The sequence below is a fragment of the Cricetulus griseus genome (assembly GCF_003668045.3).
Source record: "Cricetulus griseus strain 17A/GY chromosome 1 unlocalized genomic scaffold, alternate assembly CriGri-PICRH-1.0 chr1_0, whole genome shotgun sequence".
NCBI classification, from domain to species: domain Eukaryota; kingdom Metazoa; phylum Chordata; class Mammalia; order Rodentia; family Cricetidae; genus Cricetulus; species Cricetulus griseus.
Genome location: NW_023276806.1, coordinates 263961197 through 263988689, shown reverse-complemented (window position 1 = coordinate 263988689; position 27493 = coordinate 263961197). Strand labels below are relative to the sequence as shown.

The window sequence follows — 27493 nt, the reverse complement described above, 5'->3', positions numbered from 1 at the left end:
TAAGGATGAGAATTTATTCAAGTATTGTTTGTAACTTATTTTATTTAGATTAAGAATCACTCCAAATTTGATAAAAAATAAGCAAACTATATGATTTCTAGTATATCCACAGGTGTGTATTTAAATATTATTAAATGAGCATGTTACAATTTATTATAAAGAATGTAAAATATACAATATGATCACTTTACAGAACAGATATAAATTTAAACATACGTGAAAATAAAAATAAATATTAAAAATTTGGCACTTTGCAGATTTAATATAATCTTTGAATTACTTGATTTTCTATAAGTTCTATAAATGGGAAGTGCAAAGGAAAATGAGCTTCATAATAGAACTTGTCAAAGGGAAAGATTGTCTCCCATTTCCATTTTGCATTAAATGGGAAAACCACACATGATATTTGTAGAGGACAATTCCTTGACTGAGAATTACAATTAATGGAGTCTTTTACTTTGAAATGATGACACCAAAGGCCTGTGTGTTTCTCCCACGAATGAATTAATCATAATGATTTTTGTTTTGCTTGATTTCTTCCACTAGAAGGTAGAGAATCATCTCTGTGATCTCATTCAGGTTTGCAGTTTGCTATTTATTGCTAAGAATTTCAACAACTTTAAAGAGTCATTTTTGATTTCAGTGTGAGCACTAGAATCACACTTGACTACTCAGTTTTTGATTATGGAAAGTGGATAAAAATGATAAAAAAAAATAGTTCTTCCCAACAGTCCCTCTTCTTCTGCCTCATGATATGTATAAGAGAAAATATGCAATTTTTTATTTGTGGGGAGAAATAGAAATGGGAGAAGGGGACAAGCAAAGATACAGCTTGCACATGAATAATGGACAGAGGCAGGAGGAGGAAATGGAGGGTGGAAGGAGGAGAGGGAGGAGAAGTAGGGAGAGGACAGAGACGTGAACAGGTCTGCAGAGACCTGTACATCTGGTTCCAGAAAAGAACAGCTCACTTGACACTCTTGTCATGTTTTTTCTCTCTCTCACTTTCTGTCTCTAGCACGGGGATTCTCACTCTAGGGAAGGCACTAGACAGGGAGAGCACGGACCGCTACATCCTCATCGTCACAGCCTCAGACGGCAGACCTGATGGGGTAAGTGGGTTCACAGCGAAGGGTTTCAAAGCAATGCTAAGGAAACCAAAGGGTCACGTATCCTCTAAAACATGTGTGACAGCACTGTGCAAAGTGCTCCTTTCTCAAAGGGCTTCCCCACGAGATAGGCCAGACTCTGAAACTGTCCTTGTGATCCACACTGCTGCTATTTTTTTTCACTGCAACTCACAGATAACCTGAACTCAGATCTTCTCTACCAGTAATTGTACTGCCTGCATTAGTCAAAAGCAGCAGCAGAGTAGCTCCTGAGGCTTACTAGGTGGAACATCCATCACTAAGCCCATTCCTGGAGATGTAGGAATGAGGCAGGTTGACTTGCAGAGGAGATTGGGTCAGTTGAGGACAGAGGTGTACACACGGATCACTCAAAGTCTGAGGAAACCTTATCATCTCCAGTTTAAGCTGTCTATAATTTTAGAGAGGTAAATTCCATTCCCCATTTTTCTAAACCTAATCATCAGTTTTAAGAATAAATACTTTGATTTCATCTTTCTGGAGGTTTTTCTGTTTGTTTGCTTGCTTTGTTTCTTTCATTTATTTTAATATATGGTGATGGAACCCAGAGTCTCGTCTGAGCCTTTACCATGGACCACAATTTCAAGAGTCTATAATTTCAAATTATTTGTCTGTGTTCTTTCAACCACTTTGCTCACAGTCTCCACATCTGATTTCAAAACATTGTAGTGTCTCAATCACTGATAATAGTTTATTTGTTTATTTACTATTTTTGTTTGTGTTTCTGTTTTATTGTTCTCTCTCTCTCTCTCTCTCTCTCTCTCTCTCTCTCTCACTCTGTGTGTGTGTGTGTGTGTGTGTGTGTGTGTGTGTGTGTGTGTGTGTGTAGTATGTGTACAGATCTGCTTGAGTTTGTATGTGTGCAAATAATTTCACAAGCAAAGGTCAATCTCAAGCCTTGGCTCAGGAACTATGCATCTCTTTCTCTGAGACAGGGTCTCTCATTGGTAACTAGACTTTCAGAGTAGACTGACTGGACAGCAAGCCCCAGGGATTTATCTGTCTCAACACCACTATCATGGACTCCACAGATTGAGCCATACTCCCAGGGCCTGTGTTTCATCTCTTTTAGCCAACTCCTTAAATGTCATCTCAACACATATGCCTATAAACAATTCTGAACCCATTAATTGTGTAGGTACAGGTCATCAAGTTCAACGGCGGCATATTCCAGTTTCCTTGTATAATGACTTATTTGCTCTCTACGACACTTTGTCTGAATATAAGAGAGTGTTTTTCTAACATTTATATCAGGGGGATTGCTAAGAAAATTTACCAAGATGAAAACATCAAATCAATACTGAAATAATATTAAAGTCTTTATAAAGTTAAGAAGACTAGAGATAATTGGCCATTATAATTGTCCCATAAGAACTACTTGACATTTTAAAGATTTTGATTAGTACTATGCTGATAATAGAGCATAGAGTTCAAAGGATATTGATGCATGTCTGATTTGTTGCATGCCAATGTTACACAAATATGCGAGAGTCAGAATCTCTAGGAAGAACCTGCTATTCAACCGATGATTAAAGTTTACTTAGTACAGGAAAGGTAGGTCTACCAAGAGCATCAACAAAACAGGTTGCATCCAAGAGTGGCTCGGTGGGTGGGGAAGGAGTGGGCGGGGCTGGAGGGAGAAAAGGGAGGGAGGCTGTAGCCAGAATGTTAAAAAATTCAAAATTAAAACTAATAATAACAATAATAAAGATTACCGAGTCACATAACCAGCCAATAACTGAGAGGGGGCACTCCTTGGGAAACAGAGGAGGAACTACTTAAGTAATTATTTAAAGGGTATAATTAGAGTGAAGTGGCATTTGGGCCAAGCATGGGTAAAAGAAAAAGCAAAGGGTACACATAGTTTTGAGGAGAATCAAAGCACCAGTTGGGAATTAATGGCAGTGACATCACCGAGGATATTTGAGGCATACCGTTAAAAATAAAATGCCTCAGTGAAGGGAATAGCCAACATGTTCACAGTCTGGACCAGATGCTGTCTGCTAAGCATGGCGCTACTGGGTTTTGCAATCTATGTGTTACAGCTCTTCAGTTACAGCAGGACATTTTCTGTCCTTTGCATGTGGATCTCAGTTCTGCTTTTTGAGTCACAGCAATTCTAGGTTTCTATTGTCTTGTTCTTTAATCATTAAGATCTCATTCAGCTTTAAAACTTGTTGCTTTGAGATAAGCTCAGAACTATTCTCAAAAGTTTGCATTGAAAATATTGAAATTTTTGAATTTTTAACCAAAAATATTGGATTTGAATATTTTAATTATTTATGTAACTTGTTATATATACATTTTTTTAAATTTTTAATGGGGGAGGGGGCGCACACATGAATGCAGATCCCTGCAGAGGGCAGAAGGGGGCACATAAGTTGTGAAATTGCAGACAGTTATAAAATTGCAGGCAGTTCTGAGCTGCCCCATATGAGCTGCCCTGTGTGAGCACAGGGACTGAGGTCAGAAGCAGTACCTGCTCTTAACTGCTGAGGCATCTCTCCAGCACTGGGAAATACACTTTTTTCAACTTTCTTTTTTCTTTAAATAACATGTTTTAAATATATTTTACCTACCAACCAGTTCCCCTCCCCACTCCACTCCTCCTGTCCCCTCCCCTTTCCCATCCACCTCCCTTCCCATCCACTCCTCCTCCATCTCCATTCAGTAAGGGACAGGCTGCCCATGGGCTTGCACAAAGCATGGGGCATCAAGTTAAGGCAGGACCAAGCTACTCCCCTAATGTCAAGGCGGGGCCAGGTAATATAGCAAAAGGAACAGGTTACCAAAAGCCAGCTAAGGACCAGGGAGAGGTCCTACTCTCACTGTTAGAAACCTCACTAAAAGATCAAGCCACAGGCATAGGGCCTAGGTTGGTACCATGAAAGCTCCCTAACCATTAGTTCAGGGTTCATGAACTCATGCGAGCTCAAAGCTCGGGTCAGCTGTTTCTATGGGTTCCTGCATCGTGACAACCCCGGCTGGTACAATCCCTCCTCCCTTTCTTCCACAAGATTCAAATGTTGTGCCCAAATTCTGAAACCCCAAAATCACCAAGAGACCCATTTCAATATAAAAGCAAAGTCTTTTATTGTTGTTTAACGAGCTAACCCCATTAGTTTGGACCCTTCGTCCATTCATCAAAGTAGAGGCTTGGAGAAGGACCCCGAGGAGGAGGCAGGGAATATATTGGGTAGAGCAAGGAAGGGGATTGTCTAGGGGTATGCAACAGTCTCAGGATTGGTGTGCTTCCAGGCTTGGGCAACCTGTCCTGCATTGATTGGTCAACTGGTTGTTATGGCCCATAGGCCCTCCCAGGGCGGTTGCTATGTTCTGCACATCACTGTTGTGCACTTGTACCATAAAAGCACACCCAGAGCCATAAAGCATAGCCGTGCCAGCTAATTTCTGATTGGTTCCTTGCCACGAGGAACCTCTAGTAACTAAGACAGGAGGGGCAAGGTCAGGCCAACACATGTTAGCCTGTCATGGCTGCTAAAGCAGGGGGCTGGTCCCTTCACTCAGAGCTCAGGACAGTGCTTGTCTGTGGATCTCTGTTCTACTGCCATCAGTTACTGAATAGAGTGTCTCTGATGGCAATTAGGGAAGTCACCAATCTGCTTACAGTTGATGACCAGTTCAGGTGCTCTCTCCAGCATTGCTGGGAGTCTTAGTTGGGATCATCCTTGTGGGTTCCTAGAGTTTTCCCAGGCACCAGGTTTCTCCCTAATCCTGAAATGTCCCACCCACAATCAAGACATCTCTTTTGTTGCTCTCCCCCTCCATCCTGCCTCCTGCAACCAACCTACCCAACCTGCTCCCTGTGGTTCCCATCCCTCCATCACCCCAACACTTGCCCTGCTCGGTTTACCCAGGAGATCTTTTCTATTTCCCCTTACCATGTAAATCCACTCATCCCTCTTTGGGCCATCCTTGTTATCTAGTCCTTCTGGGGCTGTGGATTTTAGATTGGTTATCCTATACTTTACTCCTAATAACCATCTATGAGTGAGTACATACCATGTTTGTCTTCCTAGGTCTGGGTTACCTAACTCAGAATGATTTTTCCTACTTCCTTCCATTTGCCTAAAAATTTCATGAGGTCATTTTTTTCAGAGCTGAGTAGATACTCCATTGTGTAAATGTACCACATTTTCCTTTTCCACTCTTGGGTTGACGGACATCTAGATTGTTTCCAGGTTCTGGCTATTATGGATAATGCTGCCATGAACATAGTTGAGCAACTGTCCTTGTGGTATGAATGTGCATCCTTTGGGTATATGCCTCAGAGTGGTATAGCTGGGTCTTGAGGTAGATTGATTCCCAATTTTCCAACAAAACCCATACTGTTTTCTAAAGTGGATATACAAGTTTGCACTCCCACCAGCAGTGGAGGAGTGTTCCCCTTACTCCATATCCTTTCCAAAATAAACTTTCATCAGTGTTTTTTGTATTGGCCATTCTGACATGTGTAAGGTGGTATCTGAGAGTCATTTTTATTATTTTTATTTAAATTAAAAACAATCTTACTTTACATATCAATCCGCATTCCCTCTCCTTCCTGTCCTCTCATTTCCCTCACCAACTCCCCATCCCACTGCCATCCACTCCTCAGAGAGGGTGAGGCCTCCCATAAAGGATCATCAAAGTCTGATACATCATTTGGGGCAGGACCGAGCCCTCCCTCCTGTATCTAGGCTGAGAGAGTATCTCTCCATGGGGAATAGGCTCCTAAAGCACATTCATGCACTAACTGCCAGAGGCCCCATAGACTCCAGTCTCCTCAACTGACACCCATGTTCAGGGGGCCTTGTTTAGTCTTATACAGGTTCCCCAGCTGTCAGTCTGGAGTCCATGAGCTCCCACTTGCTCAGGTCAGCTGTTTCTGTGGGTTTTCCAAGCATGGTCATTATTCCTCCCTCTCTACAACTGCGTTCCAGGAGTTCAGCTCAGCACTTAACCTTGAATCTCTGCTTCTGCTTCCAAAATCTCTGGATTTTGATTTTCATTTCCCTGATAACTAAGAATGTTGAACAATTCTTTAAGTGTCTTCCTGCCATTTGAGATTCCTCTCTTGAGAACTGCATTACTTGGTATTTTGATGTTTAGCTTCTTGAGTTATTTATATATTTTGGAGATCAGTCCTCTGTCAGATACAGGGTTGGTGAGGATATTTTCCCATTCTGTATGCTGCCATTTTGTTTTATTGACAATGTTCTTTGCCTTACAGAAGCTTTTCACTTTCAGGAGGTCCTATTTGTTAATTGTTCATCTCTGTGTCTGTGCTACTGGTGTTATATTCAGGAAGCCGGAAATACAATTTTATAGGCACCTGTACAGCCAGTACTTGAAGAACAAACTATATAATACATCATAATGTATTCTGTAGTTTAATAACACTTCTCATATTTAAACTTTTTTAACGTAAATTTTTGTCCAGGCATCACAAAAATATTTTTAAATAAACCATGGAATTTTAAATAAGTTCATAGTGAACATGGGCCAGAGGTAGTCAGGTTTCAATTAAATAAAAAATGTTAAAATTAATTTGTATGAAATAAATTGCCAGGATAATTTTTATGAAGATCCCTTGTCTCTTTGAATACTGACAGGAAAATAAATAAGGGAGGCTCACACTGTATGTCTCATTGTTAATTTTGAACAGGATTTTTTTTTTTGCTTAATTTGACTTTCTTATATTTTTTCTTTTCTGTTTTCATTCCAAATAATTAAAAAACCCTCAGCAAACTAACTAAAGTTTATTATAAACATGTAGATTTCATTAATCATCACAGATGTAAGTCCTTCCACTATCACAAATTAATAATTACATCTATTTATCACATATTAATATTACATTCCTTTAGAGTTGCTCCTTATTTACCAGCTTGCCAAAGTGTAGCTGGAATAGGTTTTGATGGAACATCTTGTGTGTGTTGGCGTTTAAGCAATTACACACTATCGAGTGTACTTGTAGCAGCCGCTTGTAGGTTCTCAGATTCTTGCTTCCCTTTTCCTTTGAAGGGTTTTACACTTACTCTGTCCTTTCAAGAAATTTTATGTAACATCTCTTAATTCTGAAAGAAACCCAGACCAACAAAAAAAGACTACAACAGACTAAAACAAAACCAGACTAAAGTCTGGGAAAACTTTATTCTATGTTCAAGGATATAATTTGATTGCTGTGAATTTCTCTTCCTTTTTCCATGAGTAGCCTTCCCTTGCGTAGACTGTGACTGCAATATCTAGTGTCATATCCAAGTGTCAGGGATGGGGTGAGGAGGGAGAGACAATCTTCCTTGTCCCATCTTTATAAACAAAGCTCTCCTTTCCTGGTTTTCCTTTCTTGAAAAATTTCCCAGCTCAGCCTGAGTGGCAAGAATAACATTTTTCTGAATCACAGAGGAAATCCAATGTCCTGAATAAGACTCTCCTGGCTCTTGATACTGGAGCTTCAAGAAGTCTGGCTGCTAAGAAAAATAATATTTTCCATTAACATTCTCTAGGTAATGTGCCCACTACTGACTTTCCACTTCCTTGTTTTATTTGGCACATAAAAAAAAAACAAAACAACAACAAAAAAAACTACCTCTTAAGTCATCCATCCCAATTTTCTCAACCTTTTAAACTTCCATTTTTACCAAAAAAATGAATTTCTAAAATATGAATAAACTTTTTGTTACCGGATGTGAGCACTGTGCATTCTATAAGTAGCCTTCTCCCCCCTCCCCCTACCCCCACCCTCCGATCGTTACTGTGACTTGTTGGGTAAAACTTTACAGCTGGTAAAACTTCCAATTGCTTCCTCCCTTGGTAGCTTGAATAGCAGCTTCTGATACCATGAGAGCTAATCTTCATGGAGGAGGCTTCCAGGTCAGTGTCTGCATTAGGAAAGAGAGAATGTGTCCCTTTCTCCTTTCAGTTCTAGGACTCCAGCAGGTGATGACCGCTAAAGGCCCTGTGCACGCTGCGTGGTCTCTGAGAGTGCATTTTCTTCCAAGTTCTGTGTTGAAAAGATGTGGTGTCTCCAGCAACGGGGTATAATCTTCAAGTTTGGAGCACCAAAGCAAATGACAATAGCATATAATTGTTTTTGGAATCTTCTAGTTACCCTGCAATGAACAGCTTGAAGGAAGGTTTCCCATTTGTGAAACTGAGAGTTTTGTTATATGGTTCTGGGTAGAGGGCTTTATCCCCTAGTGTGGAATTGTGCATGTATTTAAATAACCTTGTAAAATACTGAATTTGTCTATGGCTTTTCCAGACATTCCTAGTGTTATTTATGCCTTCCTCCCTCTTCTTATGTATTTACCTCCATACTCCTTCCCCGTTTTTACTATTTCTGCCTTCATAATGCCTGTGTCCTGCTATCCTCCCCTCTAGAAGTCCTGTCTAGAAGCCTACCCACTGGTCCCTTTAGCTTTCCTAATATCTGAATTAATTCAGGCTACATACATGCAGAGTTGGGAACAACCAATTAGAAGGTGTTTGTTTTCTCTGTCTGCATGAACTCCCTTGTATAATATTTTCGAGTTCTACCCCTTTACCTGAAATGTTTATGATTTTATTTTTCTTTACAGATGAATAGTTTCCATAGTGTATACATACCTCTTTTTTATTACCCATTCATCAACTGAAGGGCATTTAGGTTGTTTCCCTCTGTTTCCTAGCTGTTGTAGAAAAGGCAGCAGCGAACATGGCTGAACAAGTATCTGTGAAGTAGGCTGTTGAGTCACGTGGGCATATGCCAGGCGGTGACATAGCTGGGTCATATGGTAGATTTGTTTTTAGCTTTTTGAGGATTCTTCACACCAGAGAATGGTCCCCCTTTCCTCTCATCCTTACCACATTTGATGTCAGCTGTTTCCTTCATCATGGCCATTCTGATTGGGGTGAAATGAAATCTCAAAGGAATCCCAATTTGCATTTCTCTAGTTGCTAAGGATGCTGAATAATTTTCTAGATGTTTCTCAGCCAATTTTATTTCTTCTTTTGAGAGCTCTCTGTTCAGAGTCATAGCCTATTTTAATTTTTTCAATTTTTTAAATTTTTTATTATTTTTATATCCATGAGTGTTTTATCTATGTGCATTCCTGCATGCATGTGTGAGGTATAGTTGCAAATCACCAGGTAGGTGCTATGCTGGGAATCAAACCTGGATCCTCTGCAACAATAAGTATTCTTAAACACTGAACCAAATACCCAGCCCTCTTTCCCCCATGGCCCATTTTTATTTGGGTGATTTATAATCTTGGTTCTTTGTTTTTGAATTATTTGTAAATTCTGAATTAAATCTTCAGGATGTACTTTAAAATATTTTAATTTTCATTTATGTCTAAATTTACTTTATTATTAAAATACTGTACTTCTTTTCATTCTTCTTTTATTAAAAATTGATTTTTTTCTCCTGTATCCTAGTTAAGATTTCCCCTCCCTACATACTTCCCAGTTCCTCCCCATATACCTTCACACTGGATTCACACCCTAGTATGAATACTGGAGAGCTGGGTCTTAGTAGTTCTATGGTATAGGCTTGGCCTAGCATGTACAGAATGCTGGGTTCAATCTATAGATGCACATGTTTCTCCAGCTATTCTCATGTGATATATTTAAAAGTAAATATTTTCATTTAGACTTACATCAATAGAAAAGCATCATCATTCGTTTTACCAATTAATGCACTTACATTTTGTACATCTTAATTACCTTCTACTTCCACACTATATTTTATAAAACAATTTAAGAAATTACCTTGATAGGCTCAATAAAGTTTATAATATAAAAAGCAGCAGAAATAATGCAGATCCAACTCTAATATTGTCTAACTGAGAATTTCTTTGCATGGATGATTGTGCATTACTTCCTAGTCCATGAAATATTTAGAAAACTAAAAATGCTACATATGTATCTATTTAAGAGCCATCACAGTCAAAGAAAATACATGTATAAAAACTGTGGCTATGGAAACCACTTCCTGCATTAGTTGAGAACAGAATATATACTATTAACATCCATATAGTATAGAAAATAAAATCACAGTGGTAATCAAACAGGCAATGACCACAGGTGATCAATGATAGTATTTTGTACTGAAATAGAAGGATTTCTAACTAGAAGGATTATAATTGCTACAACTTTAAAAAAATAATAAGTAAATTCTTCAGTAAGACTAGATATACTAGTCGGGTCACGGTGATACACACCTTTAATCCCAGCACTACAGAGGCAGTGGCAGGTGGAGCTCAATGAGTTCAAGCCCAGCCTGGTCTCCAGGGTGAGTTTCAGGACAACCAGGAGTGTTTCACAGAGAAATCTTGTCTCAAAAAAACAAAGCAAAAACAACAACAACAAAAAAGAATAGATAGATTATTAGATTTATTGGTTTGATATTTGTTACTTGCCATATTACAAATTGACTTACAGAATCAGTTGTTAGAAAGGTCCTTTTATCATACCTTTATTAGCACAGGCTGTGTTCATTTATTGGTAATTAACTTTTAAAACCTAGAATCTGCCCTTAGTGTGAAGCAGGAGCCATGTTAAACCAAAGGGTGACCATCGTTCTGACCAATCTAAAAACTGAATCCATCTTGCCCTGCATCCAGGCAGTCTCTGACTATGTCAACACAGTCAAAAGAATGTGGCCTGTAGCTGTAAAGTGTATCCAGGGTCATGTGCAGTACCGACACCCGGACAACTTTGACGTGAGAGTTGTCCCTCTCTTAAGAAACATATAAGTGAGAAATTACCCAGCAATGTGGATTCCTGTCATTTCATGTAAAACTCAAAACAACATGGGAAAATACACCCAAGCTCCCAACAGTCTGTCTTCTACTCAGTGGTGACTCAGTTCCTCTGTGCACCAAGAAGCCAGAGGTCGTAGTCTTTTACAGTGGATCCAAGATGGTCTGCAAACCTATGCTCCAGGGGATGAAGGAGAATCTAACAACATAATAGATTGATAGGAAAGGCAGAGGTGGACATAAAGGTGTCCAGAGAGCTTGAAGAAATGCCAGCAACATGAATGCAGCCACACTGAGATCTTAGCTTCAAGCTGTCCAATTTAATACCTTGTTCACCCTCGGGCAAATCTGAAAATACTCCTGCTATAAAACACATTTAAAAACAAAAACCTGGTTGGTTTCACTTCTAACATAACTTGAAAAGAAATAACATTTGTTAAAATACTTTTCTGTTATAGAAGCACTGTAGTTTTCTGGGAGAACATTTGAGAAATATATAAATGTTACAAGGGAAAAATAAAACACCTGCACTCTGTCTAGTCAGAAAAACATTTTAATTTCTTTATATAAATCCACAATATATGTACACACCTGTGTGTTTGTTTATATGCATCTTTTAAATTAAACAATTTCATTGGAAATATATACAGAGTACACAAACCATAACTGGAAAGTGTGATGAGTTTCTGCAGTAGGAAAGCATATGTAAGTATAGCCCACTACAAGAAACAAATCATTCCATACTTGGGCAATTATCTAATCCTTCTTTGATGTAGGACTTACTCCATCTCTCCTTCTTGCTGCCCTGTGTTGACTCCTGTCACTATGTAGGGCTCTCACCTATGTCAGTGAAATCCTATAACCACATGTGATTGTGAGTGACTCCTGTCACTCAACCTTATGTTCTGGAACTATACTATAGGATTGCTTGTAGCACCTGCACAAATCACCTTATCTTCTATGAATGGGCATTGGATAGTTTCCAGATTTGGGCTACAGAATGGTGTTGGGACTAATATCATGTCTTCAAAGTTTGGTTGAACATTAAATACATATATGATGTAGCTCTGAATTATGAGGTGATAAGCCATCAATAGATTCAAATAAACAATCCACCTGTGGCCAGTACCACTCTGTAATGCATGGTGAGTTTTGATGACAGCTGTACATGTTATAGAATAGATATGAAGGTGCAGGGTAAAGACTGCTCTTGATTTTGTTACAGTACAGAGAGTTTAAAATTACAGAAGTCTTGACAGCTGGGACTGAATCATTACTACTCCTCTCAAGTAAGGAGTTGCACTGTTTTCAGCAGAATGCACAGGCATTTACCAGGCCGTTCCATTCTGGCGGCTGAGAAACCCTACTTTGCCTCTTTCCATTTGTTGACTGCCTCATAACCTCTATAGAGTCACTCATTACAGTTTATGCTCTGTGTCTAGTTTCATTGCAAATTACCTACAGGTTAGTAGAAACTGTTTTTATAAACACTTTCTCTGGTGTTCGGGCATCAGTGTGTTTTTATTTTCTTAAACAAATCTTGGACCAAACTCTCATGGGATTTCTATTCCCCCTTTCCCCTTATATCTCACTGGCCTGAAATTAAGCATTTTAATAACATAGCATACCATATGCTTTACCTTGTAAGTTACGGTTCTTTCCTTCTGTGTTAGCTCTTTGCCAACTGTAACCCACCCCCACACTGAGACAGAGGGAGGAAGAGGCCAAGGTTAGATGGAAGCTCATGTAACACAAATTAATAAAAGACCCAGAGACAGATATTGGGGTTCAACCTGAGGATCAGGGAAGCAAAGCAGCTAAGCTACCAGAGAGTTCTTACGTCTAACAGGGCTGGGGCATTCCTATTCTCAATGTGGCTGGAGAATGAATGTCTGATATTGACCTTGCTCCTGTCTTATATACCTCCCTAATTCTGGGATTAAAGGTGTGGGCTATAATTCTCTTTTAGACTGATTCAGTCTAATGTATCCCTGGGTGGCCTTGAACTAACAGAGATCCATTTGCCTTTATTTCCTGAGAACTGGGATTAAAGATATGTACCACCACCTCCTAGTTTCTGGCTGCCAGAATTAAAGTTGTGTGCTTGGCTTCTATGGCTTGTGGCTGACTTTGCTTTCTGAATCCTCAGATAAACTTTAATAACTCATAAATAATATATCACCACAGGCTTACACTCAAGTCACACATGAAGACAAATTTACTGACCCCAAGGCCTCAGCCTCTGTAACATTTTCTAGTTCAGTAAGACAAGATTTCCCTGTAAGAAAGCAGCATTCACAAAAATTGGTGGCTTACCTAACAGTAATGTCACTGTTTTGGAACCGAGAACACAACAATCTCAATAATAATTTAATAGTAATAAAATTCGTGGGGCTCAAATTCTGGGTTTAAATGTAAACATAGAAACTTACTCAGGTATATATTCTGATAGCCTTATCTTGGCTAAAAAATTCTTATTTATATACTATGCTATTTGATTGTGTGTGTGTGTGTGTGTGTGTGTGTGTGTGTGTGTGTGTGTGTGTGATGTATGTTTTTCTAAATATAGTGAAATTAAATAAAGGTATCATTTCCTAGAAGGTATATCTCTAAAAATTACTTGGCATTCTCAGGAAGATGTGTGCCCTTTAATATCACCACTGGCTTTCTCTATCTTTCTTTTTTTTTTTTTGAGATGTTTAAGGCTTTCAAAATGATTCTTTTATGTGCTATGTCTTTTTTCTTTGGAAAGATAAGGATCAAGATGCCTTTCAGATAGAGAAAATCCAGTGCGGACTCTTGACTGAACCCAAAATGACAGCAGATCCTCTCTTGCCTCTCACAGTCTTCTTCTTTCTTCCTTTAAGACCTCAACTGCCACTGTGAACGTGGTGGTGACAGACGTCAATGACAACGCCCCTGTGTTCGATCCGTATCTGCCTAGGAACCTCTCTGTGCTGGAGGAAGAGGCCAATGCCTTCGTGGGTCAAGTCAGGGTAAGTGGAATAATCATTTAGCTGACATGTTGTTTGGAGGAACCTAGTTTCTTACATTGTAATTTCAAAAGGAGACACACTCAGGTGAGATCCATTAAATGACTCTTTGGGCACACTCTTCACGAACATTCCATAGTCAGATCATGTACATTTCACTTTTATTTGTCACATTTAATGATATGCATATAACTTTGACATTAGAGTAGTCCCTTCTCATTTAACCCATATAAATTTATTTTCTGAAAAAAGTGAAATATGTGTACACAATTGTTTAAGTATACAATTAGGTTTGGCTGTGGACTCTCCCAATTCTAATTATAAAACACTAGTTGTCAATTCACTTGGCATTATAAATCTCTCTTTAGACTCTATTCCTTGTTGTATATTCCTGCACATTCTAGGATTAATTTATAGGAGTGTTCCTCTGCTTCCTTTGTGGGACATGATAGCCATTTTCTGCAGTACTTATCCTCAGATAAGGGAAGAGCCCACAGCCTTGGGCACACTAGTGGGATGCTCAGCCACTGAGCCATAGCCTCCATTCTGTGGTTGTTTTTTGAAAACGAGCTCATTTCTCCTAAGGTATAGTCAGGTTCCCATACTTGGTCTGTGCTTAGTCTCCAGCACAGCTTGTGGTTCAGAAGCCACAGGGCAAGAAAAATATAGAGACAGAAGCTCGTCCTGGCAGATGAAGTGTTGAAGTGTCCTCCATCAGCGTCCCTAAGACTTACCTATTACGAGAAGGTCCGTAGTTTGTAAGGTTAAGATATCTTTATTTAGATAAACACCAGCCAAATGCAAGCCAGAGCATGCCAGGGGCAGCAAGGCAAGCAGGCCAGAGAGAAGTGCTCCCATGTGCCTTGTAGCCCCTTAAAAACTTATCATGCATTATCCTGACCTCATCTTGACCACGCCCTGACAGGCATGGTCAGGCACACCTGTAGCCAGCTTCTAGCAGGCATGGCTTATACTGTCCCCTACACTTACCTCTGGGAAACATCTGTCATAACTAACATTACAAACAGGATGCTGGTTTGGCTCAGTTTTCACTGAGTCCATTGATGTGGGCATCTGGTGAGGACAGACACCAAAACACAGTTATACAGCTAAGCCACCTGTCTATGTCTGGATCCAGCAATGAGAAGAAATATCTTCTAAGAGCATCCCCCAAAGCACACAAGAATCTCCCACAAATCTCTACCTTTCAAAGACTCCACCATCTTCCAGTAGTGGGGATGATTTTTCAACATAAGTTCTGTGAAAGGACATTTAGCCAAGCCCCAGAACCCAACAACTACTGAGAGTCAGTCACCCAGACCCCAAGTCTACATGGCAGGTTCTGTCCTATCTCTCTTCATGCTCAGTTTTTCAAATGAGTCTGGTTGGTCTCTGAAAAAGCATTTTCTGCAATTCTACTACTTCCTAAGCAAATATAGAGTCTACTCTTTATAGTCTTCCTTGTAGGGGACACCTTAACCATGCCTCCTGGGGCTTGCTACAGGTGTACCGGGCCATGCCCCCTAGGGCATGGGCAGGGTAATGTGAGAGAAGTTTTAAGAGTGAGGGGACACACATGATGGCCCTTCTTTTTTTCCCTGCTTCTTCGGCTTGCTTGCTCTGCTTACTACGTTTCCTGCTGGCTGGCTAGGTTGCTCCGTAAGGCATATCCCCAATAAATATGCCCCAATCTCTCCTGGCTGCATATTGATAATTTGTCATTATATCTGGTGTCAGAAGTGGGATAGGTGTCCCTTACACTTCCTGACTGTGGAAGACATTTTGTTTAAATGCTGTTACAAACTCGAGACTTTCACATCAAGGCCTGAGGTTTTTCCTCCTCATTTTCGTGTGTGTGTGTGTGTGTGTGTGTGTGTGTGTGTGTGTGTGTGTGTATGAGAGAGAGAGAGAGAGAGAGAGAGAGAGAGAGAGAGAGAGAGAGAGAGAGAGAGAGATGCATGTTTGTGCATGTGTACAGGCCCACATACAGGAGTGTTTGCATGTGGAGGTCTGGGTTGGAGTTGGTGTCAGCAAACACCCTGGATGGCTCTTCCACTTTATTCAGTGTGGCTGACACACACAGTCAAATCCAGAGATCACTGATGCATCTAGTCACCCCAGCTAGCTTACTCTGAGGATCCCTTCTCTCCATCTCCAAGGTTAGAATTATCACCATACCCACCCATCATTCATATGGATTCTGAGGGTCTAAACTCTGACCCTCTCATTTCCACACAAGCACTTAAACACACCTCCCCAGCCCAGGTGCTGAGAGTTTGATTGGCTAGTTTGAACCTTTCGTTCCTTCTTTTATAGCACTGATAATGCTCTGACTGCCAACTCCATGGCCATCATCATTTTCTGTCACAATCTCCAATCTAGGGGAGAGTGCACTTTCCAATTTCCTTCCAATCCTACTTACCACAAGGGGAACCTGAACCAATAATGTGATGTCAGTGATGCTATGTTACTCACTAGAGAGCAGATGTAAAGCCATTCATGTGATGGCTCCACTCCCTCATACCATCTCTAGAGCCAAGCAGCACATGTGGATTATACAAGGAAATCACCAGTGACTGAAAATTCAGACAGACATAGTTTCCTAGGGATATGGGGAGATGGCCCAGTGGGTAAGGACACTTGCTGCAAAAACACATGGCCCTGACTTTGAGTAATAGCAACCACATAAAAAGCCAGATATGCCCACAGTGTACCTGGATCACAGCTGTGTGGGGAGCAGAGACAGAAAGTTCACTGGGGCTCACTGGCTACCAGCCCAGCTTTAAGTTCTATGAAAGAGCCTGCCCTGAGGCCATAAAATAGAGATTGCTAGTACAGGACACTCTGTACAGTGTCCTTCACTGCCTTCTGCAGTGTCCTTAATGACATACACACCCACATATCCATGTACGTATACCACAGATATACTCAATAAACCCACACACACATAGATAATTTTAGTGCATTCAGGTAGTACTAACAGTGAGGTAAGGACAATGTAGGAGGAAAGTACTCAAAAGAGGGAGAGTCATTAGAGCAGCTACCACTTAGAACGCACGTGACTAGCTAATGTCAGGGTACCTTGAAGGAGGAGACAAACATTTGTACCAGAACAACAGCCCTAAAACATCACTGATTCTGGAAAACTTTTATGCTAAACCCTGAGTCATGGCTGCTACCAGTACTGAAGGTAGAGTGGCACACTGTGGCCTTCCTTCATCCATCATAAGCAAATGGGCACACTCTTTAATATGGGTAATAAATGAGGCAGTGTACACAAGCAGATGGACACTGATAGAGAATGACAGATGTTATGGCCGCTGGGCACAAGTCACCAAGAAAGGTAACAGAAGTCTACATTAAAGGCTGGTGTGGAAACATCATGATGATGCTGAGAGAGGCACACAGAGAATGGGCATTGGCAAGAGGGACAAAGGGAGATCAGGAGTCTTCTTCAGGACAGTCACTACCTAATTAAAAGCAGGAAGTGGGAATGTGATGCGCCATGTTTATAATAAACAAAACAAACACAACCCACAGCATTAAGGTTTTTCTATACCGTATTTGTTGTAGATTTGGGAGACTCAAAAAAGAGTCTAAGATGTGGACATAGCAGATGTTTAAGTGAGAAAGATTAATTACTGTCAAGGGAGACTCTCTGTACACAGGGAGAAATAGACAGAGGGTAAGAATCCAGAATTAGGTTATGGTCCCCACTCTGAAACACCACATTGTTTAAAACTGATTCTTTCTATCATATGACTCTTCCAATGAAACAGATAACCTATTATCCATGGAAATTATCATTCATACTTTCTTTACCTAGAATTAAAGGGGTAAAGTTCAGAGACTATATAAATAAAAATATGAGAAAGTAAAATAAGCTTATCAACTTGTAATTCATTTTTCTTTTCTTCTTCTTTCTTCATTTTATCATTTCCTCTGGTGATTCCTGAAAAGGTTTTTGCATTAACCCCACTCCACTTATTTGTTCTTGCATTTGACGAGAACGTGTATTTCAGTCTTGAAAACCGAACACTGAACCTAGCACTCCTCGTGTGATGCAGGGATCTTGGGTGTTCATTAGGGTGTGGCATTTCCACATAAAACCAGAACAACTTTGAATGTACAAAGAAGAGAAAAACACCCCAAACAGCCTTGTATCCCTCTGACTCTGCAGCTCTGAGAACATGGTAATGTTTTTCCAATGGAATTTTCATGCCTCTTAATGGTCTCCTGTTGCTACCTAATGATAATTATATAATACATTAATTTCACTAAATGACTCATGATCTTCTTGTAAATTTTAATTTGAATTGTCACCACACACTATTAGGACAGTCTCAAAAGCCAGGATACACATGGTTAATTACTGTACTAAGCTTGAGTTATTGGTTCCTGTTTATGCCTAATGGTGCTTTAATGTGAGCAACCCAATGTTTTTTTGTGCAAAAGCTGAAAGAATTTTGGGTTACTTTTTTAAAAAGAGTTAGTAAGAAGTGTGTCTTAAACATTATTTAAGATTATGCATGTCAAATTTTTTTAGTGAAACTTCATTAGCAGAATATAATGTAAAATACCAACCAGCAAATATTAGTGTAGATCTTACTATTCACAAACAACTATTGGAGGTTTAGAAAAAGAAATTTACCAATATTTTCCAACTGCCTAAAGTAGAGAAGTAGTCATGGAGGAAATATATAGAAAATAAAACCTAGTCCCACAGTACGGACATGTGTGTGCCTGTCCTGTCCAACTGTGTGTGTGTGTGTGTGTGTGTGTGTGTGTGTGTGTGTGTGTGTGTGTGTGTGTAAAAGAAGAGATGAAACAATATTACAGGAGTCTGAGGTGACCAGGGAAGGGTTCAAAAGAAAAAGGTCATTTTTAACTCTTTTTCAACCTCTAGTAACATTTTATGTTGAGAAAGGGGGACGAAATTAAGATTGTGAAGCAATAAGAGGTTAAAATATGATGTGATTTGTATGGAGAGGTAGTCTGAGGCCACTGAAGTTGAGAGTCAGACAGATCATTGAACTAGTCATCATTGAAGATGTGCTTGAACTAGTCCTGATACTCTGTGAGTAGTAAGATCAGTGGAGATCAATGTCACTTACAATCATGTTGCCCAACACATACATACATACATACATACATACATACATACATACATACATACATACATACATGTATTTACTCCATCTTGGTATTTCACAGGAAACCATCTGCAGTGACATGACTTCATTATTGGTGGAATGGGACCCTAGAATTTCCTGTAGTGACTGTATATATCTTGGTTAGCACACTGGATGTTTTGGCCCATCTCTGTGTGGTTATGTAGGTTAAGTGGTGACAGAAGAAGGAGAGGTAAGGACATAAGCCCCCAAACCCACACCCCAGGTGTAAAGCCTCCACAGTGGCATCTCACTGGAAAACATCCTATGGGCCAAACTTCTTCAAATTCAGAAGCAACATATTTGTCTTCTTCTCAGAGAGCCCTCTGGCGGAAACATGCACAGATGTACCATGGAAGGCAAACTGGGGAAGAACACTTCCTGTTAGCTTAAATTGGGTCTTATCTCTTTGTACAATGAATGTAGAGGTGGGCTTCCCCCACCAAACTTTCAGTCATGGCCTGCTATGTTCTTAAAGGCCTATATGACAAAGGGAGTCCCGAGTCAACAAAACATTATTCTATAGTTCTAAAACAAAGATGCTTAATTTAGTTACCCTAAAATCAAGGACATTTCCTAGGAGATCTGCATGCTAATTGGTCGTTGGGATGTAGAGTTGGGATTCATTTGTAAACCCTCAAAGTTGTTTTAAGATCACTAGTAAACTATGGTGCTCAGAAGAGTGGTGATGGTGTCACTTAAAACGAAAATGGATGTTTGCTTCAACTGTACATTTTAATATTAAACAAACTGAATCTAAGCCTCTGTAGGCTGTCTCTGATTGATGTAGCTGTTGTCTCTCTGTGTGGGGTTCAGAAAATGAAAGGAAGGTAGGAAGCCTTATGAGTCTTCCTTTATGTTTTTTGAGCTCTGTATGGCACTCAACAGTGCCTCAAGCTATAATACTTCTTTTTTAAGTGGGCCACAAGTAGGGAGCTTTATGTCTTCTCTTGCCAAGTCAAACAATATAATACAGACACCACTGTTCAATCCCCCCCCCACACACACACACAGACAAATCACATGATTTGAAACTGTGGAGATGTCTATTTCAGTGCAGCTACCTATAAGGTTATGTATAATGAGATTCATCTGTTTCCTGTCGCTATTTTTGGAAACGATCTTTTGACTATTCAATTAGCAGTTCATAAAAAGATTTGAAATGTGAGCAAGTATTTTTACAGTAGTTATTTAAAGCCCAACCTTTTACCAGTTTTAGTTTTATTACCACCTGATATAATAAATGTATCTGCAAGTATTTGTGCAGATATGTATGTATGAATATGTATAATATGTATAAATACTATTTTATAATTCTTGTGAATCATAGTTCACCATAGACCCAAGGTCACAAGGGAAATCTTTATTGGAAAATGACATCCCTTTGTCCATCTCTTCTCTAATACCAGCTTGCTTTAGGTTTTCATGTTTGATAATATCTGATACTCTCTATTTTCCTATAAACTTTTGGAAATATCTTCTAAACTTCTCTTGTGACTCTGTGAGTTCCTTTGGAAAACTTCCACTCATATTAAGCCCACAGGATACATTATATCCAGATGCTGGTGGCTCTCGTGGCTGTATCTTGAGCTCTTTCTGATCGTCAAGCTTCTTCAAATAGAACTTTGCCTCCAAAACAACCTTCCCTGTTAAGTGTCCACACTACTTAGTCCATACCTCAGTTCATCCTCCCAGAGACAGTTGCCATGACTTCATCAGCTTCCTCCTCCTCCCTTGAAATCTATATGCTGCCAGTCACCAATACTGATCACTATTCAGGCTGGCAGTTGTTTTATTCTCTCATCTTCTCTCTCCCAACAACCTTGTCAGACTCATATTTTTCATCTGAAGTATTATTATAACCATGAGATAGTCTTGACAGCTACTAATTATTTTCATGTGACTACCAAGATAGTGTGGCTAACACAATGCATCTGTAGAAGATGGTCCTCCTCTCCATGCTGGGGAACCCCGCAGAAACTGGTGACATGAGCAAGTGGGAGCTCAGGTACTCCAGACAGACAACTGGGGAACCTGCATAAGAATGAACTAGGCTCCCTGAATGTGGATGCCAGTTGGGGAGCTTGGGCAGTTTATGGAGCTGCTGACAGTTGAACCTATATTTATTCCTAGTGCATGAACTGGCTTTTTTTGGAGCCCATTCCCTATGGAAGGATATGCTTTCAGCCTAGATGCAGGGGCAGTGCCTCAGTCCTGCTCCAGATGATGCAACAGACCTTGATGATTCCCCCATGGGAGGCCTCACCCTCTTTGTGGAGTGGATGGGGGAAGGGGGATTGGGAGATGGTAGAGGGAGGTAGAATTTTGGGAGGGGAGGGAACTGGAATTAGTATGTAAAGTAAGATTGTTTTAATTTAAATTAAAAATTAATTTAAAAAAAGATGATTCCCCTCAGTGTGCCATGAAGAAACCATACCTCAAAAAACCCTAACTCTTTTGACACTTCATCAACCCCTGTCCTAGCCTGTTTGGAGTTGCACAAGTCTCTTCTGAGATCTCTCCTGTATCAGTTAATTTCTATTGTATATGTGGTTGTATTAAACAATGCCTAGAATATTGATACACTCTGAGTGTGTCTATGGTGGTGTTTCTAGAAAAGACTGACTAAGAAGTAGGGACCAGTCCTATGTGTGGTTGGTGTCACCCATTCCAGAGACTTTGTGCTCAGAATTAATAAACAGGGAGAGGAGAGAGCTTGCTGGCACAGATCCCCTCTGTCTGCTCTCTGCCCACCAGGAAGTGAACTGCTCAACTCAGAAACTTAGCCAGGTCCTCCCAGTTACACTGGGTTGGAGGCTCTGAGCTAAACTAAATGTTTCTTCCTTTGGGCTGTTGGTTTCCATCATTTGTCATGGGACTGAAAATGCTGATGACACTCCCTTTGCCTCTGTTCACACTCATGCCTCCACCTCTGCTCATATTCCTGCTCTGCTCACACTCCTGCCTCTGCCTCTGCTCACACTCTTGCCTCTGCCTCTGTTCACACTCCTGCCTCTGCTCACACTCCTGCCTCTGTTGACACTCCTGTGTCTGTTCACACTCCTGCCTCTGCTCATACTCATGCCTGTGCTCACACTCTTGCCTCCGCCTCTGCTCACACTCCTGCCTCTGTTCACACTCCTGCCTCTGCTTACACTCTTGCCTCTGCCTCTGCCTCTGCTCACACTCCTGCCTCTACCTCTGCTCACACTCCTGCTTCTGCCTCTGCTCACACTCCTGCCTCTGCTCACACTCCTGCCTCTGCATCTGCTCACACTCCTGCCTCTGCTCACACTCCTGCCTCTGCCTCTGCTCACACTCCTGCCTCTGCTTCTGCTCACACTCCTGCCTCTGCCTCTGCTCACACTCCTGCCTCCACCTCTGCTCACACTCCTGCTCTGCTCACACTCCTGCCTCTGCTTCTGCTCACACTCTTGCCTCTGCCTCTGCTCACACTCCTGCCTCTGTTGACACTCCTGTGTCTGTTCACACTCCTGCCTCTGCTCATACTCATGCCTGTGCTCACACTCTTGCCTCTGCCTCTGCTCACACTCCTGCCTCTGCTCACACTCCTGCCTCTGCCTCTGCTCACACTCCTGCCTCTGCTCACACTCCTGCCTCTGCATCTGCTCACACTCCTGCCTCTGCTTCTGCTCACACACCTGCCTCTGCTTCTGCTCACACTCCTGCCTCTGCTCATACTCCTGCCTCTGCTCACACTCCTGCCTCTGCTCACACTTGCTTTATTTCCTTTCTCCATTTTTTTTTATTTAGGTTTCTCATCCTTAAACATTCCTGTCACATATACTCACCCTTTGGGGCATTTCTACAGACTAGGTGTCTCCTTCTCATAGGACACTTGATAAAGTTATCCAAATTCTTTAAATCACCGACTGCATTATTTATCTTAGAAACATCAGTATCCTGGGTTTACGCTCACAGAAACATGCTAGATTATCTATAATGAATGAAGTTCCTTAAATTTGGTGTTTTACACTGAAGACTCACACATTTTAGGAAAGAGACTTATACTATATTCATATTACATGTCAACTTCCAAATGTACATGTTTGACATATTAGATAAGCATATTCATACCCTACAAGCTCTCTTGGCAAATGAAAATGTATTGTAGTTCCAGTTTGAGAATTTTGTCAAATAGCACACTGTATGCTTAGTTGATTTTAAAAAGAATTGTTAGCACAGCAATTGAAATTGGCAGTGAGCTGGTAAGAACAATATAGCATACCTCTTTGTTACATTCCTGGAACAGAGTACCAATAATGGATGATTCTCTCAGGTAGAAAGGTTATTTAGGAGTAAAGTTTAGCCAACATGCTATTAACCTGATTTGGTCATTTATTTAAAACAAAAATACTCTCCTTTAGAATATATACCAGGCTGGAGAGAGAGCACAGTTAGTAAAAGTGCTTGCTGTGTAAGTGTAAGGACCTGGGGACAAACCATAGAACTATATAAAGAAGCAGGCATGACGGTGCACACTGTCATGGTAATCCCATCACAGAAGAGGCGGTTGCAAGTAGGTTACTAGACCTTGCTGATGGACTGGCTAGCCTAGCCCCAATTTGTTAAATGCCAGGTCTCAGTAAGAAACCTTGTGCAATAATAATAATAATAATAATAATAATAATAATAAAACAAGAGTGAATGGGTCCTGAAGAAAGACCCCCAAGGTTGACCTCTGGCCTCCAGATGAATATACAGATGTGTGAATGTACACACAGACACACACACACACAACATGTTTTCCTTAAATTATTTAACAGTTGCTGAAGAAGAATTACCAACTGTGTCTGCCTTACACCCTTGCTCTATTTGTCTTAGTGTGTCAGTCAATGCAGCATTACATATTTATAAGGCTCCACTTTATACAAATTGTATTCCTGTTTTATAGACTGGTGAGAATTCATGGCCTATACACTTATTTGGATTCATTTCTCGTTCTTTACAAATGTTACAGCTGCAATTACTCTCCCTGACTATTACACAACCAGAAATAAAGATGGCAATCGACCTTTGGGTTCATAGGCATGATTCCAACTATCTAGAGCCTTTTATAGACCACAGCCTCTTTTCCTCATATATTAGCAAAGGTGAATGTGATACAATATCAGTGCATAACTCATAACTCGTTGTACAGTAAGCACAGCTGTTAGCACAGTATGTCTCTATAGTGAGCCATGGAAAACTGTGTGCAGCACTCCTCAGTGCAGCCACCTTCCTTTACTGACAGTCACTTGCTGGCCCGTCTTCTCTGTACAGACTCACCATGAGAATAAGCTTCCATGAATGATGTAGTTTAATTGTGTCTGTCTTTTGAAACACATAGAAGTAGAACTGTCCAGTGTACGTGTGTTAATGGCTGTCATCATTTGCTCATCCCTGTTGTGATTCAGCCCCTTTCTGTGTCTTCTATTCTACTCTCTACAGGCAGTTGTAGCATGGGGCAGTTCCTTGCCACACTTCTGATACATGAGTGGCCTTTGTCTTGAGGATGTTGTCCCCATAAGTCTATGAATAGTTTCCTGTTATTTCTATCCATAAACATGTACCTGGTATGTTAGGTCACACACATGTGTGTGTTTGGCTTCCTTGGCAATCCCAGCTTGCTGGTCAAGGTGACAATGCAAGGATCAGAATGGTGTCCCTCAGCATCCTGCTGTGTGAGACCTTCTACCAACACAGCATGGTATCAGACACAATGTTCTCTGACCTTGGTTTTCATTTCCTTGAGACTGAGCATCTTTTCCTGTATTTAATTGTTATTCCAAACCTTCTCTTTGCAAAACATATATCTTTTTTAGTCTCTTTCTCACTTGCCCATTGGATTGCCTCTGACTGTCCTTTCTTGGAGACTCTTTTCATCCATGAGTATTCCTAGTCCATTATAGATATGACTGTGTGACTCTTTCCTTATCATATGTGCCCAGACAACTTCTCCCTCTCTGTGGCCAGCAGAAGCTCATTTACTTCAAGAAGAGTTTGGGGTTTGGGGCTTAAGCCAATCCAAGAGTGCTGCCTAGCATGAACAAGGCCATAGGTTCAATCACCTGATCTGTAAACAAACAAATACTTACAGATAAGAGCAACCTTTGAGACAACTTATTCTCATTCACGCATCAATTTAAAGTTGTCACTGCCGTTTTTCTCTTGTTTAAGGAATGCCCCCTACACCCCAAAGTCATGAATATCGCCCTATACTATTTTTAAGCACCTCATTTTTTCTCTTAGTTGTATTAAATTTGTTATCTATAGTTTTATGTGTGAGGTCCTTTATTTATTTAGCAGGCAACCCTCTCTTCCCTTGCTGCGTGAGCCATATCATAAATTCCATTTTCTTGTGTATCAGGATTTGTTTCTGTTTTCTCCTTTTTTATTGGTGTATTAGTGTACCTTTGCAACAATATCAAAAGTGTCTTAGTCAATTGATTTTTACAATAAGCCTTATATGTGATGAAATCAGCCCTCTTTCTTCTTGGGCGAGTTTTCATTAGAGTCAAGTCTGCTAATTCCTTGGTCATGGTGTCTCTTTTTGTACTTTTTTGTCCGCCTTTTTGCATAAATAGGCAAATATGACCAGGGACTACCATAAATATTACTTAGCTGGTGTCATTCCAGCCTCTTGGCACTGTAGTGGTACCTTTCTTGAATCTTGTCTTTTAGAATACAATCACTTTATGACTCTTCCTTCATCCTGTCACTCTAGTGGGACATTTTTGCATCCCCTTGGTAAAAGTGTCATGCACACCCTTAGAAATCATGGTATCTGAGTGAAGATGAGCATGATTACTAAGGACAGGAAGTATCCATGTCTGTTGGGATGGCCCAACAGAGGGCCCTCCACCCCTAAACTCTTTGCCTTCACATCTATTTTCCCTACTGAGAATATAATAGTGTTCTATGGTCACTGTTGCCCTAACCCATTAATAATAATCCCCAAAGCTTCCCTTCATTCATTGTTCCTTCGAGAACCTACTCTATGGTTGGAACAGGTCAGAAATGCTTGTTATTTCCATACATGGAGTCAGCTGATACAGTGGTCTTTGTATATGCTAGTATTTCCATTTCCAAGAAGATGAGTCTTCTAAATAATTTTAAAAAGCCTATTTTGTGCAATCTATGGATCATCAAAAAACTGTTTCATACAATATAATATTAATATTGGTTGCTGGATACTAGGAAGAGCAAAATAACCCATAATTGACATATATATATATATATATATATATATATATATATATATATATATGTGTATATAAAATATTCACCATGGCATTACATGTGATTATAATAGTATATGTTATGTAAATATATAATAACATGTCTATATAATATATATGCATTATATATAATGTCACTGTGAATATTATGTAGATATAATATCACAGTAAATATAACAGAAGACATGAGCCTTCAATCCACCTATTTAAGATGTTTTTTTAAGTTATGTAAATCAAGCCATGGCATTACTGACCTTAGGAACACCGTGATTCATTTTACCTTTTTCCACAGTCATCTGTACTTCACAGACATTTAGCTGCAATTCCTTCACTGAGATGGTTAGGACACTTATGTAACAATGCCATAACATGGCCTAAATTATTGGTCCAGAAACAATGAAAGAAGTGAGAATTGGAGATGTGAAGTATAAATAGTGAGCCATCTCAAGAGGATACAATTGAAGTCACAATGCACCTCCTCCTGGACAGTGGACACCAATGCCCTGTATGATGGAGATTGTGCTTTCTAGTCTGAAATTTTTAAAAGTTTCTCTTCTTTTACTATGATGAATTTTTATTTTATTTTACATGAATACATGTTTGCCTGCATGGATATAGACATGTGTGGTTCCTATTGTTCCTCTGGAACTGGTTGTACCCACGATGTGTGTTCTGGGAACTATAATCAGGTCTCTTACAATAGCAGCTATTAAACACCGAACCACCTTTTTTCTTTAATTCTTCTCATCTCTGTTTTAAAGGACTTCTGTCTAGCCATGTTCAATCAGGTTTCCTCTACAAGTGCTTGGAAGAGTAGGAATTTGCCAGTATTTGCTTCCTAACATTGTTAAAATGATACTCTAACCAATTTCATCTTTGGTTTGTTTGTTACTATTTGTAGCATCCTTTAACACTAGCAATTATGGTATCACTAGGTTTGAACCAGCAACTTTATTCCTTTTTCTTTTCCAAAGTAGAGGATCAGGAAATACTTTAGAATTCATATTTAGAATTTGATAGATTATTTTTCCTTTTTTATCAAATTTTTCATTTATTTTTACATACAGGCCACCATTTCCCCTCCCCCTTCTCCTCCCCCAAATTCCCATTTGCCCACCCACCCCTATCCACTCCTCCTCCCTCTTCCTTCAGAAAGGGGCAGGCCTCCCATGGGAGTCAACAGAGCATGGTACA

At 40.1% G+C, this 27493-nt stretch overlaps 1 protein-coding gene across 5 annotated transcripts in view; it reads left to right on the top strand.

Moving 5' to 3' along the window:
- Pcdh15 (protocadherin related 15) overlaps positions 1-27493 on the top strand; it is a 678164-nt gene that overhangs the window by 472584 nt on the left and 178087 nt on the right. For all 5 annotated transcript variants that reach the window (XM_027394186.2, XM_027394188.2, XM_027394187.2 and 2 more), the window contains 2 exons: positions 1019-1112; positions 13762-13890. In XM_027394186.2, the coding sequence (XP_027249987.1) occupies positions 1019-1112; positions 13762-13890 (223 nt within the window). The remainder of the gene's footprint in view (positions 1-1018; positions 1113-13761; positions 13891-27493) is intronic.